At 40.3% G+C, this 20,595-nt stretch overlaps 2 protein-coding genes across 5 annotated transcripts in view; both read left to right on the plus strand.

The window, feature by feature from the left end:
- Positions 1–3,944: 3,944 nt before the first annotated feature.
- The window catches only part of LOC124262448 (B-cell receptor CD22-like), a 32,595-nt gene continuing 15,944 nt past the window's right edge, over positions 3,945–20,595 (plus strand). The window contains exons 1-5 of the mRNA XM_046696950.1: positions 3,945–4,101; positions 4,569–4,889; positions 5,199–5,459; positions 6,638–6,895; positions 7,106–7,363. Coding sequence (XP_046552906.1) covers positions 4,029–4,101; positions 4,569–4,889; positions 5,199–5,459; positions 6,638–6,895; positions 7,106–7,363 — 1,171 coding nt within the window. The 5' untranslated portion in view covers positions 3,945–4,028. The remainder of the gene's footprint in view (positions 4,102–4,568; positions 4,890–5,198; positions 5,460–6,637; positions 6,896–7,105; positions 7,364–20,595) is intronic.
- Positions 8,276–20,595, plus strand: part of LOC124262450 — a 28,264-nt gene continuing 15,944 nt past the window's right edge. Inside the window, exons 1-7 of one of the 4 annotated variants that reach the window (XM_046696952.1) lie at positions 8,276–8,936; positions 9,314–9,463; positions 9,772–9,805; positions 9,989–10,011; positions 10,321–10,431; positions 10,741–10,809; positions 11,263–11,337. In XM_046696952.1, the coding sequence (XP_046552908.1) occupies positions 8,654–8,936; positions 9,314–9,463; positions 9,772–9,805; positions 9,989–10,011; positions 10,321–10,431; positions 10,741–10,809; positions 11,263–11,300 (708 nt within the window). In that variant the 5' untranslated portion in view covers positions 8,276–8,653 and the 3' untranslated portion in view covers positions 11,301–11,337. Of the gene's footprint in view, positions 8,937–9,313; positions 9,464–9,771; positions 9,806–9,988; positions 10,012–10,320; positions 10,432–10,734; positions 10,810–11,262; positions 11,338–20,595 lie in introns of all 4 variants that reach the window. The other 3 variants (XM_046696955.1, XM_046696956.1, XM_046696954.1) reach the window with 3 other exon arrangements.

A 20,595-nucleotide genomic window follows, 5' to 3' on the forward strand; every position in this document is an offset into this window, starting at 1 on the left:
CCAGGATCACCCGAACCCTCTCTGCTGCATTTTTCATCTAAATCTGTAAAACATAATTAAAAACAAGAAGTCAAAAACAGATTCCAATAATAAACCCATGGACAGAAAATGGAATAGATATTCTTGTGGTTTATAAAATTATTCATGATTATCCTGAAACATCGCCACCCCAGAAACGTTTTGCAATAAGTAACGTCGATGTGAACCTTACTCAATATAGATAATAGAGACGCCTTGCCTGTTACATGGCAAACATGTCGCACTCCGCGGCCACTCATACATCCAGGAATTACACATACAGTTTTTAATGAAATGATAAACTGTCATGTCACAATTACAAATTGTCCAAACGAAACCAAGCAAATAACCTCGGGTGTGAAACAAACGTTTTATTCGGAAAACCATAGATTTTACCTTGCAGCATCTTCTCCTATTTTCAGAGATCCATTCTTCTATTCCTTGTCGACACTGGCTCACTGACAATAATCATAGGAAGGGAATCGAAATAACAATGAGGGAAATTCAAATAGACACACTGAAGGATTTTTGAATGTATTTAGAGTATCCGTTCTGCACGACTGATGTAATTACTTTCTTCGTTGCAATGGAAAATATGCAGCAATACACAAGTTCTCACATTGTTTTGCATCAATCACATGACAAATGCCTTTATATTCGATCCCTGAATCAGCAAACGTTGTCACGCCATTTCGGAAAGTCGATCACCGGTAATGACATCATACGTCATATGTTTGTGTACTATCAGATACAGTTCAATCATCAATCGCTCTTTTGTGACGTGAGTAATTTTATTTTGTATTTTTTAATCAGTGTTCAATAACATAGCAAAGGTGTATTCCTTTAGACAACTTTACAAGATGAAATGAAAATGTAACTGCAATATATCCGTATTTTCTTTGGAGTGCAGTATTCAAATATTGTAATATCACCAAAGCGTATCAATATATTTCCGGTACATTTTTATCTTAACTAATGCTGAATAGATATACAACGAGCAAAAAAAATGCGACTTTTCACAGACGTAGTTTCAAAATGTATTTACTGATAAATTCAGTTATATTTTTCATACATCCACTCTGGATACTGAAGTTTACATTTATGCAAGTCAATAGTCTGTTAGTCCACCGTTTCTCTCGATGCACTGCTGAATACGGCGTCCCATGCTGTCTATGTAGTCCTGGGGTAGGTCCACCCATATTTGACTGATGAGATTAGACCACTCAACGACACTCTTCGGTTCCAACTTTTCTAATTTGTCCTTCATAATCTGCCACACATTTTCAATTGGGTTCAGGTCTGGTGATGCGGCTGGAAATTTCTGTAAGGTCACGTGACTCGTTTCAAACCAGTTACAGGTGTGTCTGGACTTGCGTACAGGTGCATTGTCCTGTAAAAGTTTGAAAGGTATTCCACTCTGTCCTATATGGGATTCCATTATGCCTTCTTGTATAAGTTGACAGTACTTGCGTGAATCCGTCCTTCCTGTATGAGTTAGCAGCGGCGTCACCCCGAGTTTGCCTATACCACCCCAAACCATGACACTGGGTGAGAACTTCGGGAACCATTTTGCAGCTACGTCCACCTCTTGACCACCTCTTTCTTGTGATCCTATAAAACTGAAAATTTGATTCGTCCGTAAAAATCACATTTGAAAAGTCTGTACCCTGCATTTCCCTGCACCACTCGAGCTTCTTCTCCATATGTGCTCTTGCCTTCAATGGAACTTTCTTCGGCACACGCTTGACATATCCAGATTGCTTTAAAGATCTTCTGATTGTCCATTCCGATACCTTAGGGGTTCCTTGACTTGACTCCTTCACAGCAAGCTGTTTTGCAGACCAGTTTGGGTACGCCGCCGCGAGACGCGCGATACGTCGTCTGTCATTTGCCCCAAGAGTAGCACGACGTCCCGATCCAGCCTGTCGCTCTGTCCCTAACCCTTCGTCAAATTTCGGTAAACAGAGGCCCGATGCAGTCCCGTCAGTTTCACAAGTCTGGTTACGGATGTAATACCTGCTTCATAATATGCCAAGAGTCGATTTCTGTTGTTTTGAAACGTCATGGCAAAGCTTCGGTATCGTCTGCTAGCAACGAGGTCACGTGATCAAGCCATCCCTGAACCCAAAGGAGATAATTCCAGACCAACGAGGCAAGCTACTGGCGGCTGAAACTTTGTATTTCGGCTTTTTAGATAGTAGGATCGAGTCTACAGAATAAAGTTTTTTGTCGCATTGTTTCTGCTCGTTACTTTATGTGTGAACAGATCAATAAGGAGGGCGAGAGAGCATTGAATGTCTACCGATTCACTAGATGCGTGTTTGTCATGCGTAAATAACTGATTTACACATTACTCCTACTCCCCTGGTTTTGTTTAACTTCATCCTATTTCAGTTTTGTGATAACTGAATATTAAACTGCCTACTTTTACATAAGAATTGTATACAAAATTCTGACATGACGTGTATCTCAGCCAAACTTTATACGATTATCCTGATTCAATATAAAATATTTCTTGCACATTTCATTGACTGAATATTCCGAGACGAGATGGAGACAAAAAACGATGGAACGGCAAGTGTCCAGTGTCATGTTTTGTTTCTTTCTTTTGAAATATTCTGGTCTGTGATTTATGTTAAATTGATGCCTGAAATACGGGCATGTTATCAAATTACGATATACACACAAACCGTCTCCTTTTGATCATTTGGACTCATTTAAAAAAAATTATTTGGCGGGAAAAAAAACATCAAATTATGTTATGACGTCAAATAAACTGGTTTCACATGTTTGTATAAATCACAATTGTTCACAGGCTAGTTCCCCATACTCCATACCAACATTAGTCAAATTGCACTTACACAATCAGATGAATGCGAGAATCGAAGATTTAATTGAAACTTTAGATAGACTCCCATTGTGCTATTTCTTCCATTTTCATGTAGTACGTTTTCACCATTCATTTAATTTTGATTTGTGACAATATCAAAACACAAGTTCATTTAGTATTCAATATTTCAATATTCCTATTGGGAAAGTTTGGTTCCTTCTAGTTAAAAAGCACCACCAAATTATGTGTCGTTCCTCACGTCAAATTCCCGCGAGGCAAGCTGAGTTACTCAAACCATAGCGTTTCCCAGCATATTAGACGTATGTCCACTGTCTTTATGGGTGTCTTTTGACGTCACTGAGGTCAGGCTACATTCTGTATCTAATATGCATTGCCTGCTATAATTTTACTTATCGAATGTGTATGTGTGTGAGCGTGCGTGCGTGAATTTGTGTTGTATACCAGTTTATATTCTACAGCTGTATCAACAAACATAATACTGAAAAATCCATCGTGTGCCAGGACACCACGTTAAGGTTTTCAATGTGCAACTTTCTCGCTATAGGTCCATGAATAAATACACATAAATACATAATGATAATAAGTTACATGCACTAAATCCACACCCTGCCTTAAACTCCCTCGATAGTTAGAACCCAAACCCAAAGTGAGGCGCTGGAGGACCATCATCTCATACTACCGGGTACCCTGCTTGGTGAATCGCTCAAGTCACTTACGTAAAGAGACATGACATGCGCTTCACTGTGCTCTTTACACAGGACCACCAAGTGTAGACCCACATCTAAACCCCATTAATTTTACTAACATTTCAGATGGCGCTACATATAAAACTCCCATCACGTGTGTCTATATAGTCTACATGCATGGTATATCAATGTATATCTATATTACACTAAATGCGTTAGAGCGCTTGAGGGACAACGTTTACCGCATATCGTGTTCAACTGGTCATATCGAATGCCATCTACACAACTGTGTGAATACACTGTACACACCCGACCCCCTGAACCGGGTATATCTGACCTAGATAACACAACTACTTCCTTGTCCTTGCAAGAGGGAAGTAAATAGCTGTCTCAGTCAACTGCAGCGTTGCGAACACCATTTCTAACACGTTATATATGTCACATATACATAGCTGCTAAGGTTTGCTGTTAACATGAGACCATATGTGACTTCACTCCTACTGGTCATGGAGATTTATTCTACATTAAGGATAACTCACGTGAAAGGTATGTCTTTCAGTTCCTGTTCCAGCTACCGTGCATACTGTCGGGAATGATCATGAGGCATGACCTGAACAGTTTATATCTGTGTTTATCACCTACGAGGGCGAACATATTGGGGTCATATTTTTCATACGATCCCTTGGGCAAAATATCACTTTGCCATGGTGACGTGAGTTCAAGAACATTGCTATGACGTCACGTTTCTTCTGTGACGTTACGTTCTACATGCGGCGACGGCGGGTAGCCAGCCTATGTTTGAAAGTAAATTTGGGTTGATTTTCCTCAATATGACGACTTCGGTAATAAATAGAATATTATATTCGTGCCCATGTCATACTATGTTTACGACACTGGTGCTTAAATATCGGTATATCTCCTCCTCTGACTCGGGAAATACCAACATTTAGACACTCGTCTCGTTAACATAGTATGGCATGGGCACTCATATACTATCCTCTATGTCATTTCAGGTCAGACACCAAGTCTACAAGGTTCGTCGTCCACTGTTGTAAGGGGTGATACGTTTCAGTTTACCTGTACTGTTGCCGGTGGTGGTGGCTCCTTACAAGGAGGTTTGAACTTCCAAAGAGAGCGGTTATTCGCTCCGTGTACTGTCAATGCTGGTACCTGCATCCAGTTCACCAATCTAGCTGGGTACACCTGTGAGTGTGTGGGTGGACAGACGCGGGTATTCTACATGAATATCACATCAGTCAGCACGGGTGATGGTGGTACCTGGAGGTGTCAGTACAGCAACTCTATCAGCAACTCCATCAGCCTGGATGTACTGTGTAGGTATTTCAGAGTTGGAACAAAACACAGGTGTCTGTAGTAACCACAAGAATGTTTACAAAGCAAGATTTGTGTAATTAATAGTTAACTTATGATGGACGTTGTATATCTCGTATAAAATAATCATAACGAAATATGTTTAACAGACACATTTCGGCAGAAAAAAACTGTCATTGCATTACGGAAGTACTGAACACGCAGTTGCTCCTCAGAAGACCAGTGTACCTTTGTACACATGTTACCTACTACTGCATAATACCAACATTTAATCCCAATGCCCCATATGTTTCTGTTTATAAACCAACTAGACGGCCCAGGCATTACATCTGTTCCGACAAACAGACAAATAATAGAGAACGCCAGTCCTGACATAGACTGCAGCAGTAACATCACAGCCGGCAACCCCTCAACGACGACTAGTTACACATGGACAGGTCCGGGAGGGTACAGCAAGGACGGAGCTGTACTAGACAGACTTATCAACAGGAACCAGGGAGGGCTGTACACCTGTACGGCCACCAGTACTGCAGGACTGTCGGACACGGCTCAGGTCAACGTCACTGTTCAGTGTAAGTATTCTACAGTCTCACTGACACGACCTGGCCGCACGAGATGCATTGTGGTCCAAAGAGCCGGATTTTACTAAGCAGAGGTGTGTCCCTTAGTTGTGAGATGATGCGCTGATCGCGTGTTCAGATCCCAGACAATCAGGTACTGTTTGCTTATCGTTGTCGCCACTTTACTTGTGCTTGTGGCCTCCACGTACCTCTGTCGTTCCTCCCAGATCAAATGTTGTGATGGAACTGAAAATATTCCAAACTTAAACCTAACTCGCGAACTTAACCTAACGAATATGCATTAGGAAAACGACATCATACTTTGTCCTCATAACAGATCGTGTGGGCGGCCTTTTTTGTATCTATCTAATTATCTATAGGTAAATATCTCTTCTTCATCAGGTAAATATGTATTGGGCATATCTGTGTTCAGTTTCATCTGGTACATGCGGCATAGCTCCTGAGGCTGAGATATTGTTACACGACACCCCACCCCTACCGTCACACCTTGTATCATTCTGAAATACTGCACCCGTGAAACAGGATCGGGTGGTCAGGCTCGCTGACGTGCTTGACACATGTCACCGCATCCCAATTGCGTACATCGATGCTCATGCTGTTCATCACTGGATTGTCTGGTCTGCTTATTTACCAACCACCGTTATAGCTGGAATAACGTTGAGTGTGGCGTTGAAAAACAAACAAACAAACAAACTGAAATACTGCAAAAAGCAGGAAAAATAACAACTCTCCCACTAACCTCCATAATTCTGGTGTTTTATTCAACCACAGCTTTATCAGATTTTGGTTATTCAAAATCCCTTGTATTCATCTGATAACAAGTAGTGTTCGATGTTATCATATATGTATGATTCAACTATATCCATCTGCTACATAGAATCATATTACATCCTCAATTCAATTCAATATATAGCTGAACGTTTTATCGATATTTACTATATATAATTATTAGAATTCCTACCAGTGAATTCCTACCGTGTATTCGAAATGGGCTATGGCCGGTGGTATGAGACATGCTTGCCCTTTAGTGAACACCCGGTGTTGTCACTGTTTATCACTATTCCATTCTCTGTTTGCGTTTTGTGCATTACTGCCTTTGTGTCCTACTGAGGTGGTTCCTACTGCCGTTGTCGTTTATATCTTAACCGTGCGAAATATGTTACCACCAGATGCTTCAACAATAACCTCCGTCCCTACCAACATGAACGTGACAGAGAAAGCCAGTCCTGGTATCGACTGCAGCAGTAACATCACACCTGGCAACCCCTCCACAACACGCTACAGCTGGACAGGTCCGGGAGGGTACAGCAAGAACGGAGCTGTACTAGACAGACTTATCAACAGGAACCAGGGAGGAGTGTACACCTGTACTGCCACCAACACTGCAGGACTGTCAGACACAGCTCAGGTCAACATCAATGTACAGTGTAAGTGTTGCATCTGCTCTTCATTATCTAAATTAATTATAATGCCATCTTCAACATATGTTGAGTACCGTCTTCACTGACATTGGACAATGGTTAAAGTCTGGGGAGAGCAACAGAGAAGTGTTTTAAGCACATAATTTGGACTTCGTCTGCTAATCAGTGCAAGGCTTAGTTGATATTCTTTGGTGTTATTGCGACATTGCGACACAGATGCCCCAGAAATAACATCCGTCCCTACCAACATGAACGTGACGGAGAATGCCAGTTCTGGTATAGACTGCAGCAGTAACATCACACCTGGCAACCCCTCCACAACACGCTACAGGTGGACAGGTCCGGGAGGGTACAGCAAGGACGGAGCTGTACTAGATAGACTCGTCACCAGGAACCAGGGAGGAGTGTACACCTGTTCAGCCACCAACACTGCAGGACTGTCGGACACAGCCCAGGTCAACGTCAATGTACATTGTGAGTAAAAACTACGTTGCAGCGTCTGCTGTCACCAGTTATTGACCCGGACGACAATGTAAACGTTTCAATTCAAGATATCTATATTCAAATGTACAGTGTAACCCTCTGAAGCGGCAAAACGCTTTTTTATCAGTGTAACAATACGTAAAATACAGCGACAAAGCTATCGATTCCGACCATATCATCAGCATGCGGTTCACAGTCAAAAAGAAAAATGAACAATATTTACCTATAAACGTTCTACACACGTTTGAGGATAGTTATATTTGTGTATATTTATATTTCCATGCAGCTATTAACTAACAGTTGTAAATAGACGGCACTAGCACATTCACGTCAGTTATCGCCAGCATAATATCACTGAACACCTTCTGTATAGTCTCTCTCTTCGATCAGTAGAGACATTCAGTACTTTCAAATCCAGATTAAAAACTCATTTGTTCAGCATTGCATACAGAGTTCAGAAGCGGTCTTAAGCAGTCTTCTTGAGATTGGATATTAGCGCTATATAAATGTATATAAATGTAAATGTATAGACGAGTATGAGATCATGAAATAAACCGGACAATACCTTTTCTGTACCCCGAAGAAATTTCTCCAAAATACATTATGCTTGAGATAATTTTGGCTAAATAACGAACATGTTTGCATGAATAAATATCAAATAGTGATGATACCAGGTGTTCGCGAAATGGTGTGTGTATGCTGCCCCACCGATGGCACCTTCACAAATTGATGCTGGCACAAATTATTATTTATCTGGGAAATTATTTCAGATAATATATTCACGTTCAAAAACATTCCTGCATTTTGCTGATATTGTAGACTTTTAAAATATATTTTACAGATCGTCCACAACGAGATATGCAAAAACAATTTATTCCAACGATCATTCGGCAAATGGCGCTCTTGAGCAGTCTTCTTAAAATTGGATATATGAGCTATATAAATGTAAATGTATAGACGAGTATGAGATCATGAAGCAAACGGCACAAAACCCTTTCTGTACAAACAATAATTCTTCTCGATACAATTCTTCTTCCTGCTGTATCATGAGCAGGTATGTATGAATCACTATCAAATACTGATAACACCAGGTGTTCACCAACTGGTGTGTGTGTGTTCTGCCCTAGCGTTGACATCTTCACAAATTGATGCTGAAACAAGGAATTATTCATCTGTGAAATTATTTCAGATGAGACATTCACTCTTAAAACATTGTTGCATTTTGCTGATATTGTACACTTAAATTTTGTTTTATATTTTACAGATCGTCCACAACGAGATATGCAAAAACAATTTAGTCCAACGATCATTCGACAAATGAACGACACGGCCGCCATGGTGGCCACTGCTGTTTCTGACCCGCTGCCACAGTTCACCTGGTGGCGATATGACAGCGGGCACCTGCAGGATATAGCAGACACTACTGACTACACTGTATTCAGCTCCGACTTACAGACAGTCCTCATTGTCAGGATCAAACACTCCAGAGACTACGGGGAATACGCATTGAAGATGAACAACTCCTTTGGAGAAAGCATACTCAGCTATACAGTATCACCAGCAAGTGAGTTTCATGAAGCACTACTTCCTTTTATTCCTCTTTCATTAGCAGGAAAATTAATACATTGGTATGCACACTGCGTGGTTGGAGTGAGTGAGTAAGTGAGTCAGTTTACGCCACTTGAAACAAAGTACTAACTGTATAACGACATAGGAACGAAATGTGGTTCACTCATGTTCACATACGGGAATCGACGCCGGATCTTCAGCAGGGTAAGCGAATGCTTTAGCCACTAGACTACCTTACGGTTCCGTGTAAGAATTAACATACGAACACAACAACGAAAGCGTGTTGCACAGCGTATCATTTCTCGGCTACCGTTTTAATCATACTGTATTTGTTTTTTAACTCTGTGTGTCCATGTGACCGTATTGTTCCAGGCAGTGCTACTGGTCAGTCACAACCAGATGGACTCGGTCAAGGAATTGGTATTGGAATCGGAGTATCCCTGCCAGTGATACTTGTGTTAACTGTCATCATTGTAATCATGTGGCGACGAAGCCGTGGAAACATTGACAAAGTTAACAAAGGTAATCATTGTATAGCCAGGTTTGTATTGAGCAAAGGGAGACATGTTCCACAGATGCGCATGTGCAGAAAATATAATCCATTGTGATGTATTTAGACAGGTGTTTTATCAGATCTTCCAGCTTTATACTTATACTACCTGACTTAGATATTGGCATGTTTTGTAAGTTTTGAACTTTTTACCACATCCCTGAGTACTAAGCGGCTATTGAATACACTACGGTTTCGAAAAACAGACCGTTCCATGTAATGGTACATATAAACATTCAGGAATATGGATTAATGTCTGAACTTCATGCTCCACTTGCAGATCAAACAGAAGCAATCGAACTCCAATCACACGGGTAAGATACAATACATGTTCACTTTTTATAAAACGCCAACACCCATATGTCTCAATGAGTACATGTTTCAGTAAATGAATCAAATTTATATATTTGATATTGATATTTTGGTAACATGTTGTCTGCGTGAAGTGTATTGAACCAATGCTGTCTTGTACCGTTGTATTTATTGGTTTCTTCCAGAAACACCACACCACCAAACCCAGGTAGCTATATCATTGTCCTGTATATAACATTAAACACGTTATGTTAGGGAGTCCCTCGTTACACCAATATATACAGATGACATACCACGTTACGGTAAAGTAATATTGTACTCATTATTTCAACTACTATTTCAGGCCTTAAATTGGTAACACATCCTGTTTGTCTTCATTAGACACCCACATAAACTACAGCCTTAGTGAACAGTAGTTTATTATTTAATGTTACTCTGAATGGTATTATTTTGTATTTATAACATACATAATAAATATAAGTATCATGTCATGATGCAATTCCATTACTGTTTCAAGACGGAGCCTACGCAAGCCTTGATGAGCATACCCCTCAGAATATAAACGAATATGAGAAACTCGACATGGGAAACACCGACAAAGGTTGTTACTGTCTTTTGTTTAATCAAGGTAGTGCTTTAGGCTTGATTCAGATATCCATTAGTAGCGGAAAGGGAAAGCATAGTAAAAACACAGACAATATAGAACCAGGACCATACAATCTAACAATTCAAGCCGTCTTAAAGGTTGTATTGTCTTCACTGGAGACTCTGTGTTGTTTTGTCCATACACAGAGCGAATATTTTATACACATTTTGTGGTGGAATTGAACTGAAGTTAAATATCGCCAAGCCAATGCTTGCATCTCATAATCAAAATGATTAGCAAAGTTTCGAATGTTAACCATTTTGTTATTGACTATTTTTGTATTAGAATCAGAAGAGACGGTTGGCACGGTTGAAAAGGAATCTGTGTACGAAAACCAAGGGGCTGGTAGAGATACCCTAGGTAATGTTTATTATGCACGTACATTATGCATTAAAGATTTCTTTCGTTTTGCTCATTTCAAAAGTGACTTGTCATTTACTGTAACTGATTATGAGTAATGCTATTATTATAACATAAGAAATGACAACGTGGCACATCACCCTAGGAGAAATGATACTCCATTTTATACTGCATGTCATCCCATACTGACGGCTCAGGTGAAATAGACAGTGTGTGTTTGTGTGTGTGCATGAGTGTTTGATTTTGGAGAGTCGGGGTGAAAAAGGGGAGCCACCGATTTATTTTTTAATTCAAATTCAGCGCCATCTTTCGAAATCTGTCAGTATGACACGGTTGGGGTTCGAACCCAGACCTGCCTTGTAGACGCTCTATCCGCTGGGCCATGGAAGAGATACCAACCCACCCTACAAATGGCCACGATGAGGCATGTATATTTCTGTTAACATCTTTCAGATTCTGTAAATGGAAGAAACACAGTGGATCGAGAATGACTCCCCAATTCTAAACAACAGTTTCAGCAATGAGGAAATGACTACCACGTTTCAAACAACAGTTGCAACAATCGGGATGTGACTTGCAATTTCGCATTTTCAGCGGAAATAATCGGAGTGTGACTGTCAACTTCCATGCAACGATCCACGTGTGAGATTAATAATGACAACTGCGTCTGGACATTATTTGGTTAACCCTGTCATCAGGACAGTTGTACAGCCGGCAATATAAGTGGAACCGGTACTAACAAGGTTGACGGGGATTCACTGTTTATCATAATCTTCGTTATTTATTGATACATTATTTATTCTGTGAACGTCTTACACTGTCTTCAGAATAATATCAATGACTTGCCCCTTATAACTTCTGTAAATTTTATTTGCTTGTCAACATTAATGATTTTCTACTTTTATCACTATTTAGCCTTTAACACCTCATGGAATGTCTTTGGCGGGTCTAACTTCTGAATATATAGCAAGTGGGAAAAAATCTCACTCTTTCCTCCTCATCAAGAGGTTCAAACACGTCCTTTTTCCAGCCAATAAAAACATAATACAAGACTCCATTCTTGTAGCAGACGGCAGCAATAACATGACTCTCTTTAAATAAGGTCCACGAGGGGACAGTAGGATATGGCCTGACGGACAAGAGTTGTCATCGGGTATTGGGGAAGGATCAACACCTGCAGCGAGACTGTCAGACAGTCTAGGTCAACCTAACCGTTCAATATTACCTTATTTCTCTAAAGTACATGTGTTTGTAAGGATCAGTAAAGGGTTTGGATTAGATTAACAAGGTTGACGGGGATTCACTGTTTATCATAATCTTCGTTATCTATTGATACATGATATATTCTGTGAACGTCTTACACTGTCTTCAGAATAATATCAATGACTTGCCCCTTATAACTTCTGTAAATTTTATTTGCTTGTCAACATTAATGATTTTCTACTTTTATCACTATTTAGCATTTAACACCTCATGGAATGTCTTTGGTGTTTCTACCTTTTGAATATATAGCAAATGGGAAAAAATCTCACTCTTTCCTCCTCATCAAGAGGTTCAAAAACGTCCTTTTTCCAGCCAATAAAAACATAACACAAGACTCCATTCTTGTAACAGACGGCAGCAATAACATGACTCTCTTTAAATCAGGTCCACGAGGAGACAGTAGGATATGGCCTGACGGACAAGAGTTGTCATCGGGTATTGGGGAAGGATCAACACCTGCAGCGAGACTGTCAGACAGTCTAGGTCAACCTAACCTAACCTAACCTATTTCTCCAAAGTACATGTGTTTGTAAGGATCAGTAAAGGGTTTGGATTAGATTGTCAAGACAGGCTCACCTCGACGCCGGTAATGATGTCCTTCGTCTGATTTAGTGACTTAGGTGATTAGGGAGGTGCACTTCTGATCATTCGAGCTCGCTGCAAGACAACATGGTTTAATCTTTATAACTTTTTTCCATTACAGTACATTATGAGTTCTTATTGTTGGAAAGGTATCCGAAATCAGCCTTGACGATGTTCTGTAATGTACTATTGCCTAACCACGCTCTTGCTGCATTGATAAAACAACCTTACTTTGTTGGCGTGTCTGTAAATACTCATTGAGTAATTGTATATTCCAAGAACGATGTTATGCAAAAAGACAATAACGAGAAGCCAGTAATGGTTTATGTTATGTTTTTATTGGTGTTCTTGCAGTTAAATGTCCAGTGTCCATATTCCCATAGTAGACATTTCATAGGCGTTAAAGGCCAACACTGGGTGAACACTGTAAAAATGAAAAAGGCTCTCGGAGTCAAGTTTTATATTTTTTATTGCAAGACGAAGGAAGGTGGCAGACGGAAGCTCCAAATCCTCCGCGTCTTGCAGTTACATACCTGCAGCCAGCTATAATATAACTTACGAAAACGTATAGTCGAACATGCGAGTCCAAAGCTACAAACAAACATATATACGTGATTCTCACACAGGAACTTTCTATGAGGTAAGGTAACGAAGATGTCAAGTACAGAGCTTGGTCAATAAACACGGAGAGGCATGGTACAACTGTACAAACTGAAGCGGTAACATCACCACAGGCCAACATTTTATGAGCGTTTTATTTATCACCGCTTCTATAAGCTGCCACTTACAGTCAGCAGTATTACCCTTCCGTTATATCCTGCCACAAATGAATGTGAAGTGTGTGTTGTCACGATGTTTTGGTTTTTAAATGGTATCTTTACAGCAAAGCTGAAATTTAGACCAAGAAGGTATTCTACTCGAAATTGTTGATTGTTAAACCAAACACTTTGAGACGGCTCTGCACATGAAATACATTGAGGAGTGGTTGTAAATGATGACTATAGTCATTAATCACAATGTTTGTATTAACGATGCAAGGTTTCTTCATGACCCAAACACCATTTATTATTGATTTAACGAAGAATGTTCGGGGTATTTTTAAATATTCTCTGCATTGATGATTTTTAAACGTGTGTTGCCAGGCAGTTGTGTGGACTGATGACAGAGAAAGCTTGAGTATAGCTTTAAAAAAGATATATGCTTCGCATGTGGCGAATAGTTCCAATTGTAACGCATCAGTGACGAAATGTTGCCAGATTCAATTCCTCATCTTAACGTCTACCATGATCGTGTGTATATTAAACTTGACTAAATGACTTGCCTTTGCATGTGTTTGTGACAATATTACCAATGGAGCAGGATACACGCTCCTGTTCATCATTATTACTGTGATTCATAAACATATACTTATCAGACATATTATTTCGTATTAACATGGAATGGTTTTATTGTTCTCAATTGCTTTTAATTATGAACGACACTTCTCATTGCGTTATCAATATAACTTTTAACATTCTTCATGTATAATGTCCAAAAGTTCCATATCAAAATGCAAAAGTATCTCTTGTAGCCTTTACGTCTACATCGCAAATCACGTATGCCCTCTTATAACTATATATTCCCTTAACAGTTGAAATAAATCAAGAATTCAAACGACATAAACTACACGCTATTTCCGTAACTTGTTTTTCACTAAAATGTCACACTTTCAGTAACGCGAAGCGTAATAAACTCTTCAGGTATTAAATGAGATAAAGCATCTCTTTCACCGTTTTCAGATGTTTGTTGTTCTCTCTTATCTTTTTCATGTTATACATAAAATGAACTCCAAGAAACTATAAATTGAGCCTTACATTGCAATACGACTTACGCAAATTGATTCGTGCTGTTTTTTCTAAACCTTTTCTAGATTTCTCCTTATTTATGTAAGGATTTAGGCAAAGCGAGTATGTTTAACGTGTTCGGGAGACGAACCACCTTACAACGGACTCGGAGCTTCCACTTTTGCAGCGAATTGTAACACGTGTTTACTAGGGAAAGCCTTCCAGTTCATGGCAATAGATATGTAGTGGGGAAAGTCTTCCTGTTCATTGCCACACATGAGTACTTGGAAAGCCTTCAAGTTGATTGTAACACATGTGTACTGGGTAAAGCCTTCCTGATCATTGTTGCACATGTGTACTGGGTAAAGCCTTCCTGTCCATTGTTACACATGTGTACTGGGAAAGCCTTCCTGTCCATTGTTTCACAGGTGTACTGGGAAAGCCTTCCTGTCCATTGTTTCACAGGTGTACTGGGTAAAGCCTTCCTGTCCATTGTTTCACAGGTGTACTGGGAAAAGTCCATTGTTACACAGGTGTACTGGGGAAAGCCTTCCTCCAGGTGTTGGGGAAAGCCTTCCTTCCATTGTTACACAGGTAACACAGGTGTACTGGGAAAGCCTTCCTGTCCATTGTTTCACAGGTGTACTGGGGAAAGCCTTCCTGTCCATTGTTTCACAGGTGTACTGGGAAAGCCTTCCTGTCCATTGTTACACAGGTGTACTGGGTAAAGCCTTCCAGTCCATTGTTACACAGGTGTACTGGGAAAGCCATCCAGTCCATTGCCACGCATGTGTACTGATAGCAAAACATGTTATATTTGACATGTTCTAAGACACACTCAGGCAAGTGACTGCAGTTCTCTTTGAAAGATTCTTTCGAATTACAATGCCTTGCCATATTTGAGATTGTTAAAGAAGTTGCAACCTTGTTTGTTCAAATTAGAATGAGTATCTCTACACCAGAGATTGCAGATTCAAGAAATCAGTGACGTGAAATCGAAGCGTGCAATATTGTTATACCTCTTTATTTTTCGTCCGGGAGCAGAGACGGATATGTTTACAGATTTCATCCTTTACTTTTCCTGTAACCTTTCAAATTACTGAAGTTTAATCTCGTCCTCTGCAGCTCGCATATCCCTTGTATAAGTCCTAATGTTAATGTATCATCTCTCAGCGCACGTGTTTCCCTAACATGTGTTTAACTGATACACTGAGTATGTGTGTACTGATTCGCTCTGATCACCGACAGATACAGAAGGCGTCCTCTTACACGAGATCATGCATCCCTCTCAAAAGTACATTTGAATATTTATTTGCACGAGACAAAAAAAGCCGGTTTCTCCACTAAGTCTTGGTTCTTGTATCACTGACAAGCTCAGACTATTTCTCGTAAAGTTTAATCTGCAAGTGTTTGTTCCATTGGCTTGTTTGATCTCTGTCGTGCCGAGAACCACTAGTTCCCTTTTTTCATGTCACAGCATTCAACAATGACAATATTCTTAACATTTGAAAGTCAACTTATATTACATGATGGGCCTTGAACTTAGTGATGCTGTCTTATATTGGATCAAAAGTGCTGCCTTTCTAACTGTAGCCCTAAGACTATGTGGTCAATGCTGATTGTTCCCTATGGTGATTCAGTCAGTTTACAGTTTAGTCCTGAGTCAACCGATTTCTGGGTTCACTTCTCTTTGAACATCGCCTCGTAACAGTGAAACTGAAATAAATACTACGCTCATGTATGTAAGGTTGTGTAAAGTTGCCAAGATCTCTGTGTGTGTGTGTGTGTGTGTTGTGTGTGTGTGCGTGCGTGTGTGTGTGTGTGCGTGCGTGCGTGCTGTATACCAGTTTGTATTCTACAGCTGTATCAACAAACATCATACTGAAAAATCCATCGTGTGCCAGGACACCACGACACTGTTTACAATGTGCAACATTCTCACTATGGTTCCATAAATACATGCACATAAATAAATAATGATAGTAAGCATATACATTATGCACTACATCCACACCCTCATTTATGTTCTACACAACCTCGAAAGATACAACCCAAGCCCGAATTGAGGCACTGGAGGGCCACCATCTCATGCTACCGGGTACCCTGCTTAGTGAATCGAGGCACTCCTCTCAAGTCACTTATCTAAACACCCGTGAAGGTCCGGGTTAGAATGAACCTTCAGTAACCACTGCTTGTCGTAAGATGCGACTAACGGGATCGGGTGGTCAGGCTCGCACCCGATTGACACATGGTTGACATATGTCATCGGTTCCCCAATTGCGCAGATCGATGATCATGCTGTTGATCACTGGATTGTCTGGTCCAGACTCGATTAGTTACAGACCGCCACCATATAGTGTTGTTTGTTTTTTTCTACACCTGTTATTTCCACAAGTTTACAGTGATGTACTTATAAATAAACAGAACTGAGTCTATTAAGTAATTATTTTTCTTATATTTTTCTACAAGTGAAAAACAATGAATGAATTAAAAAGATGAAAGAAGTAGTTCCGGCATATTGTTTTTAACCAATGCAATAGTATTTTCTGAAGCAGCCAATCAACGTTCAACAAAAGGTATAACCTTCTTTGGGACTTACAGGAATTAATACCTCTGTTTTCTTTCCCATATGGGTATTAAATTAAAGTTAACGAAAAATGACTTGCGATATTAAGACGTAATATTCACTAGATTCGCCACCTTAAAACGGTTAATGGGTTAATATCATCCAACAACATAACAGACCTGAGTGAGTGAGTTAAAATTTAACCTTTAAGTTCAAGTTTGATTATCTTATCCATTTGTTTTTGAGAAAACTGTCAGCGATGGTTATTAATACGTTAGTAAAACATCATATAAGTACAATTAAAACCAACTATTTTAAATGCGGAAAGATTTTAATTTGAGTTTCAATCAATTTATAGATTTAGATCCAGGTTAGAATTTATCCTCAGCAGTCAATGATTGTCGTAAGCAGCAACTTACAGGATCCGATGAGTGCGTAGCTTTATATTGCCTTCTGAAACATTACTTTTCATGTCTTCTTTATGATTCATGTTTTTTTGCCCTGGTGTAACTACGATCCACGCCTCTGTCTCGACAAAATGTGTTCTGGGAAATATATTTCAGGGACCGATTGAGAGTAAAAGATTGATTGGTTGGTTTGTTGTTTCACGCCAGCACTCAGCAATATTATAGCTGTATGGTAGTGGTCTGTAAATAATTGAATCTGGATCAGATAAACCAGTGATCAAACAGCAGGAGTATCGATCTACACACTTGGGATACGATGATATGAGTCAACCAAGTCAGCGAGCCTGACCTCGCGATCCTTTTAGTCGCCTTTTACGACGAGCAAAGATTACTGAAGACCAATTCTAACACGGATTAAGGTGAGGTGAAATTGGGTTTTACATCGTGCTTGAGAATATTTCGCTCATATGACGACGTGCATGCGTGTGTATTACTGTGTATGTGTATGTGCGGCTGCTTGTACTAACCCAGACTTAAGCTGGTTTTATAGTGCTAGCCCACTGAGATGCCATGCCGCAGTGATGCATGAATACCCCACTCAGACACATTATACTGACTCCGAGCCGACCAGTCCTTGTTGTACCCATTAATGCCGAGCGCCAGGTAGGGACCTACAAGTACCATATTTTAACGTCTTTTGGTATGACGCGGTCGGGGATCGAACCCACGACCTTCCGCTCTCCGGGCGGACGCTCTAACCACAACACCACGGAGGCGGTCAACACGGATTAAGAGTAAAAGACATGAATGAAGCGTTAAAGTAAAAGCTAAGTGTCAAGAGATTGACCGATAGTTCAACCTGTCACAATACAGACTTGTTGGCAATTACTGTCCACACACCTGCTGTCCTGCTAAACGTTACGGTAGCACTTCAAACACATGTAAACCCCAGTTCACCGTGTGTTATTTAGCTTCATCTGCAAAACATTACTGAAAATATCTTTTAAATATTCAGTGATAATGCTTTAAATGTTTTGTTTTGTTGTGTTCGAGGATTCAGAGCATTTTCTTCTTCCTCTCTCCTCTCTCCTCTCTCTCTTTCTCTCTCCCAAGTATTACTGACATTCTAATTAATCTTAAGACGTACTCAGTTTAGAACAATGTCACTTTGGATCGTCTATCATGAGATTTCACCATGTCACATTCAAGTAATAATAGCAGATGTATAAGACCGTAGGCATTCTTGGTTCCAGTACCTCGTGACGCCGACGTCTTCTCCATTTCCAGGAGCAGCATGTGGCACTGGAGGCGACGTTATGAAACAACCACGACAAAGCCGTTCCCGTAGTGACAACGCCTTGCCTTTAACAGCTCACACCATACATGGTAACAGAGGAGTTAGACCGGTGTCACTGAGATGTCAGGTCTGCATCTATCATGTGGCAAACACTCTCGCAACTGACTGTGTGAACTGAAGCCCCTCGTTACACATGCATAACGTACATATGGCTGATTCTATAAATCGATACTTGACAATCACTTTTGAATACACAATTTAAGGTTTACTGGCATCAGTTGAGCTAGAAATACGTCTTGGCATGTTCCCGTGTTTTTGTGTTTTCAGTTTTCTACTACTGGAAACAATTTGCATCTATTGCATCCGATGATATCCCCAACTATTGGAGCGCTGCAGTCAACAATGTACCAAGATCTCCACCGCACGAGGTTAACTCGAACCTAACCTGGTGATGTGTTTTACTTCAGAGAGGGGTCATCCATTTCAACATATGTGAGTCCCAATTAGGTCGAACAGGAACTACAGATATGAATTATCCTCATATGTTCAGATCAATCACATTCTGGGGCTGAATCCAATGCCACAACCAATACTCATTGCAAAAACATGTATACTTCATAGAGAAAGCAAAAGTCACAAATATGATCGTGTGGCCTCTGTTTGCTGCGAAAACAATATTGAAATCCGAATTCGTCCTAATTGGAGATTCAATGCCATGGACCTCCAGTTTCAAGTTGTTGAAAGACATTTCCAGGAGCGAGAGATAATCAGGGCCCCGTGTAAAAAGAAAATCACAGTGCAATTTCATTTGGCTATAATTATGTTTACTTTACCTAAAGCCATTTCTCAAGACAGCTGAAGTAAATGATGTATATGGAGAGTAACCTTTTTCTCTCTGCCGAATCTATCCTGAAGATCAGATGAACAGGATAACGTCAACGTGGCGCTGTCAGTAAATCTGTGTGTGACGGTAGAGATGAATCAGACCACGTACCAGCATGAAAAACATATTCTTATGTTCTGGTATTGTGTTAGAATGTTCAAATAGGAAACGGTGCACGTCTCATTTGACTCGTCCCACAAAGTAAACGGATTCATGTCCTCCTTTAAATAATTCACAGTAAATACCTCTCCAGTTCCCAAGGTTAGGTTGACAGTACATTTGCTAGCATAACGGAGGATCCATGTTTCGATGTGTGGCCCCGTTAAAGAAATTACGTAGAAGCTAATACTTGATGTTGACCTGCCCGGCGCGTGGCGATAAAGGGATAAACAAGGACTATTTGGCTCGGCTTATGGTTTCCCAGACGAGCGTTTCTAAAGCTTTACCTTGTGTTATAAAACCATGAAAATATCATGATATATCGATAATCAGCTTCATAGTTTAGTGTGCAGTGCCACGTACAGATGGGTTCCAAAAACTAATGGTGAGTTCGCATCCCACATGATCCAGAATTTAAGTGCTAATGGACGAACACGCACGCGCACGCACACGCACACGCACACGCACAGACAATCAGAAAACTCAAACATACTGACAACACGTACCCATGCAAACACGCACAGCTATTAAAGCACACTGAAATAAACAAATATGCACACTAACAAAGTCGGACACACGAGAACTCGTTCACACAGAAACAGACGCACACACCCAAACGTTAATGGACGGACAAACGACTCGAGAGCATTTTTAACCTATGGGTTTGTGTGAGCTAAAACAGGGATTTCATTGGTAACGTGTCTCAATTACCAGGATGTCACACACACGCGCGCGCGATCGCAAGTGAGATTTGTATGCACAACCGTTTGAAGCTACATTTTGTCATGTTCTACAGGTTGCCCATC

Source organism: Haliotis rubra, unplaced genomic scaffold, assembly GCF_003918875.1.
Source record: "Haliotis rubra isolate DU_JTF1 unplaced genomic scaffold, ASM391887v1 Scf84, whole genome shotgun sequence".
Lineage (NCBI taxonomy): Eukaryota > Metazoa > Mollusca > Gastropoda > Lepetellida > Haliotidae > Haliotis > Haliotis rubra.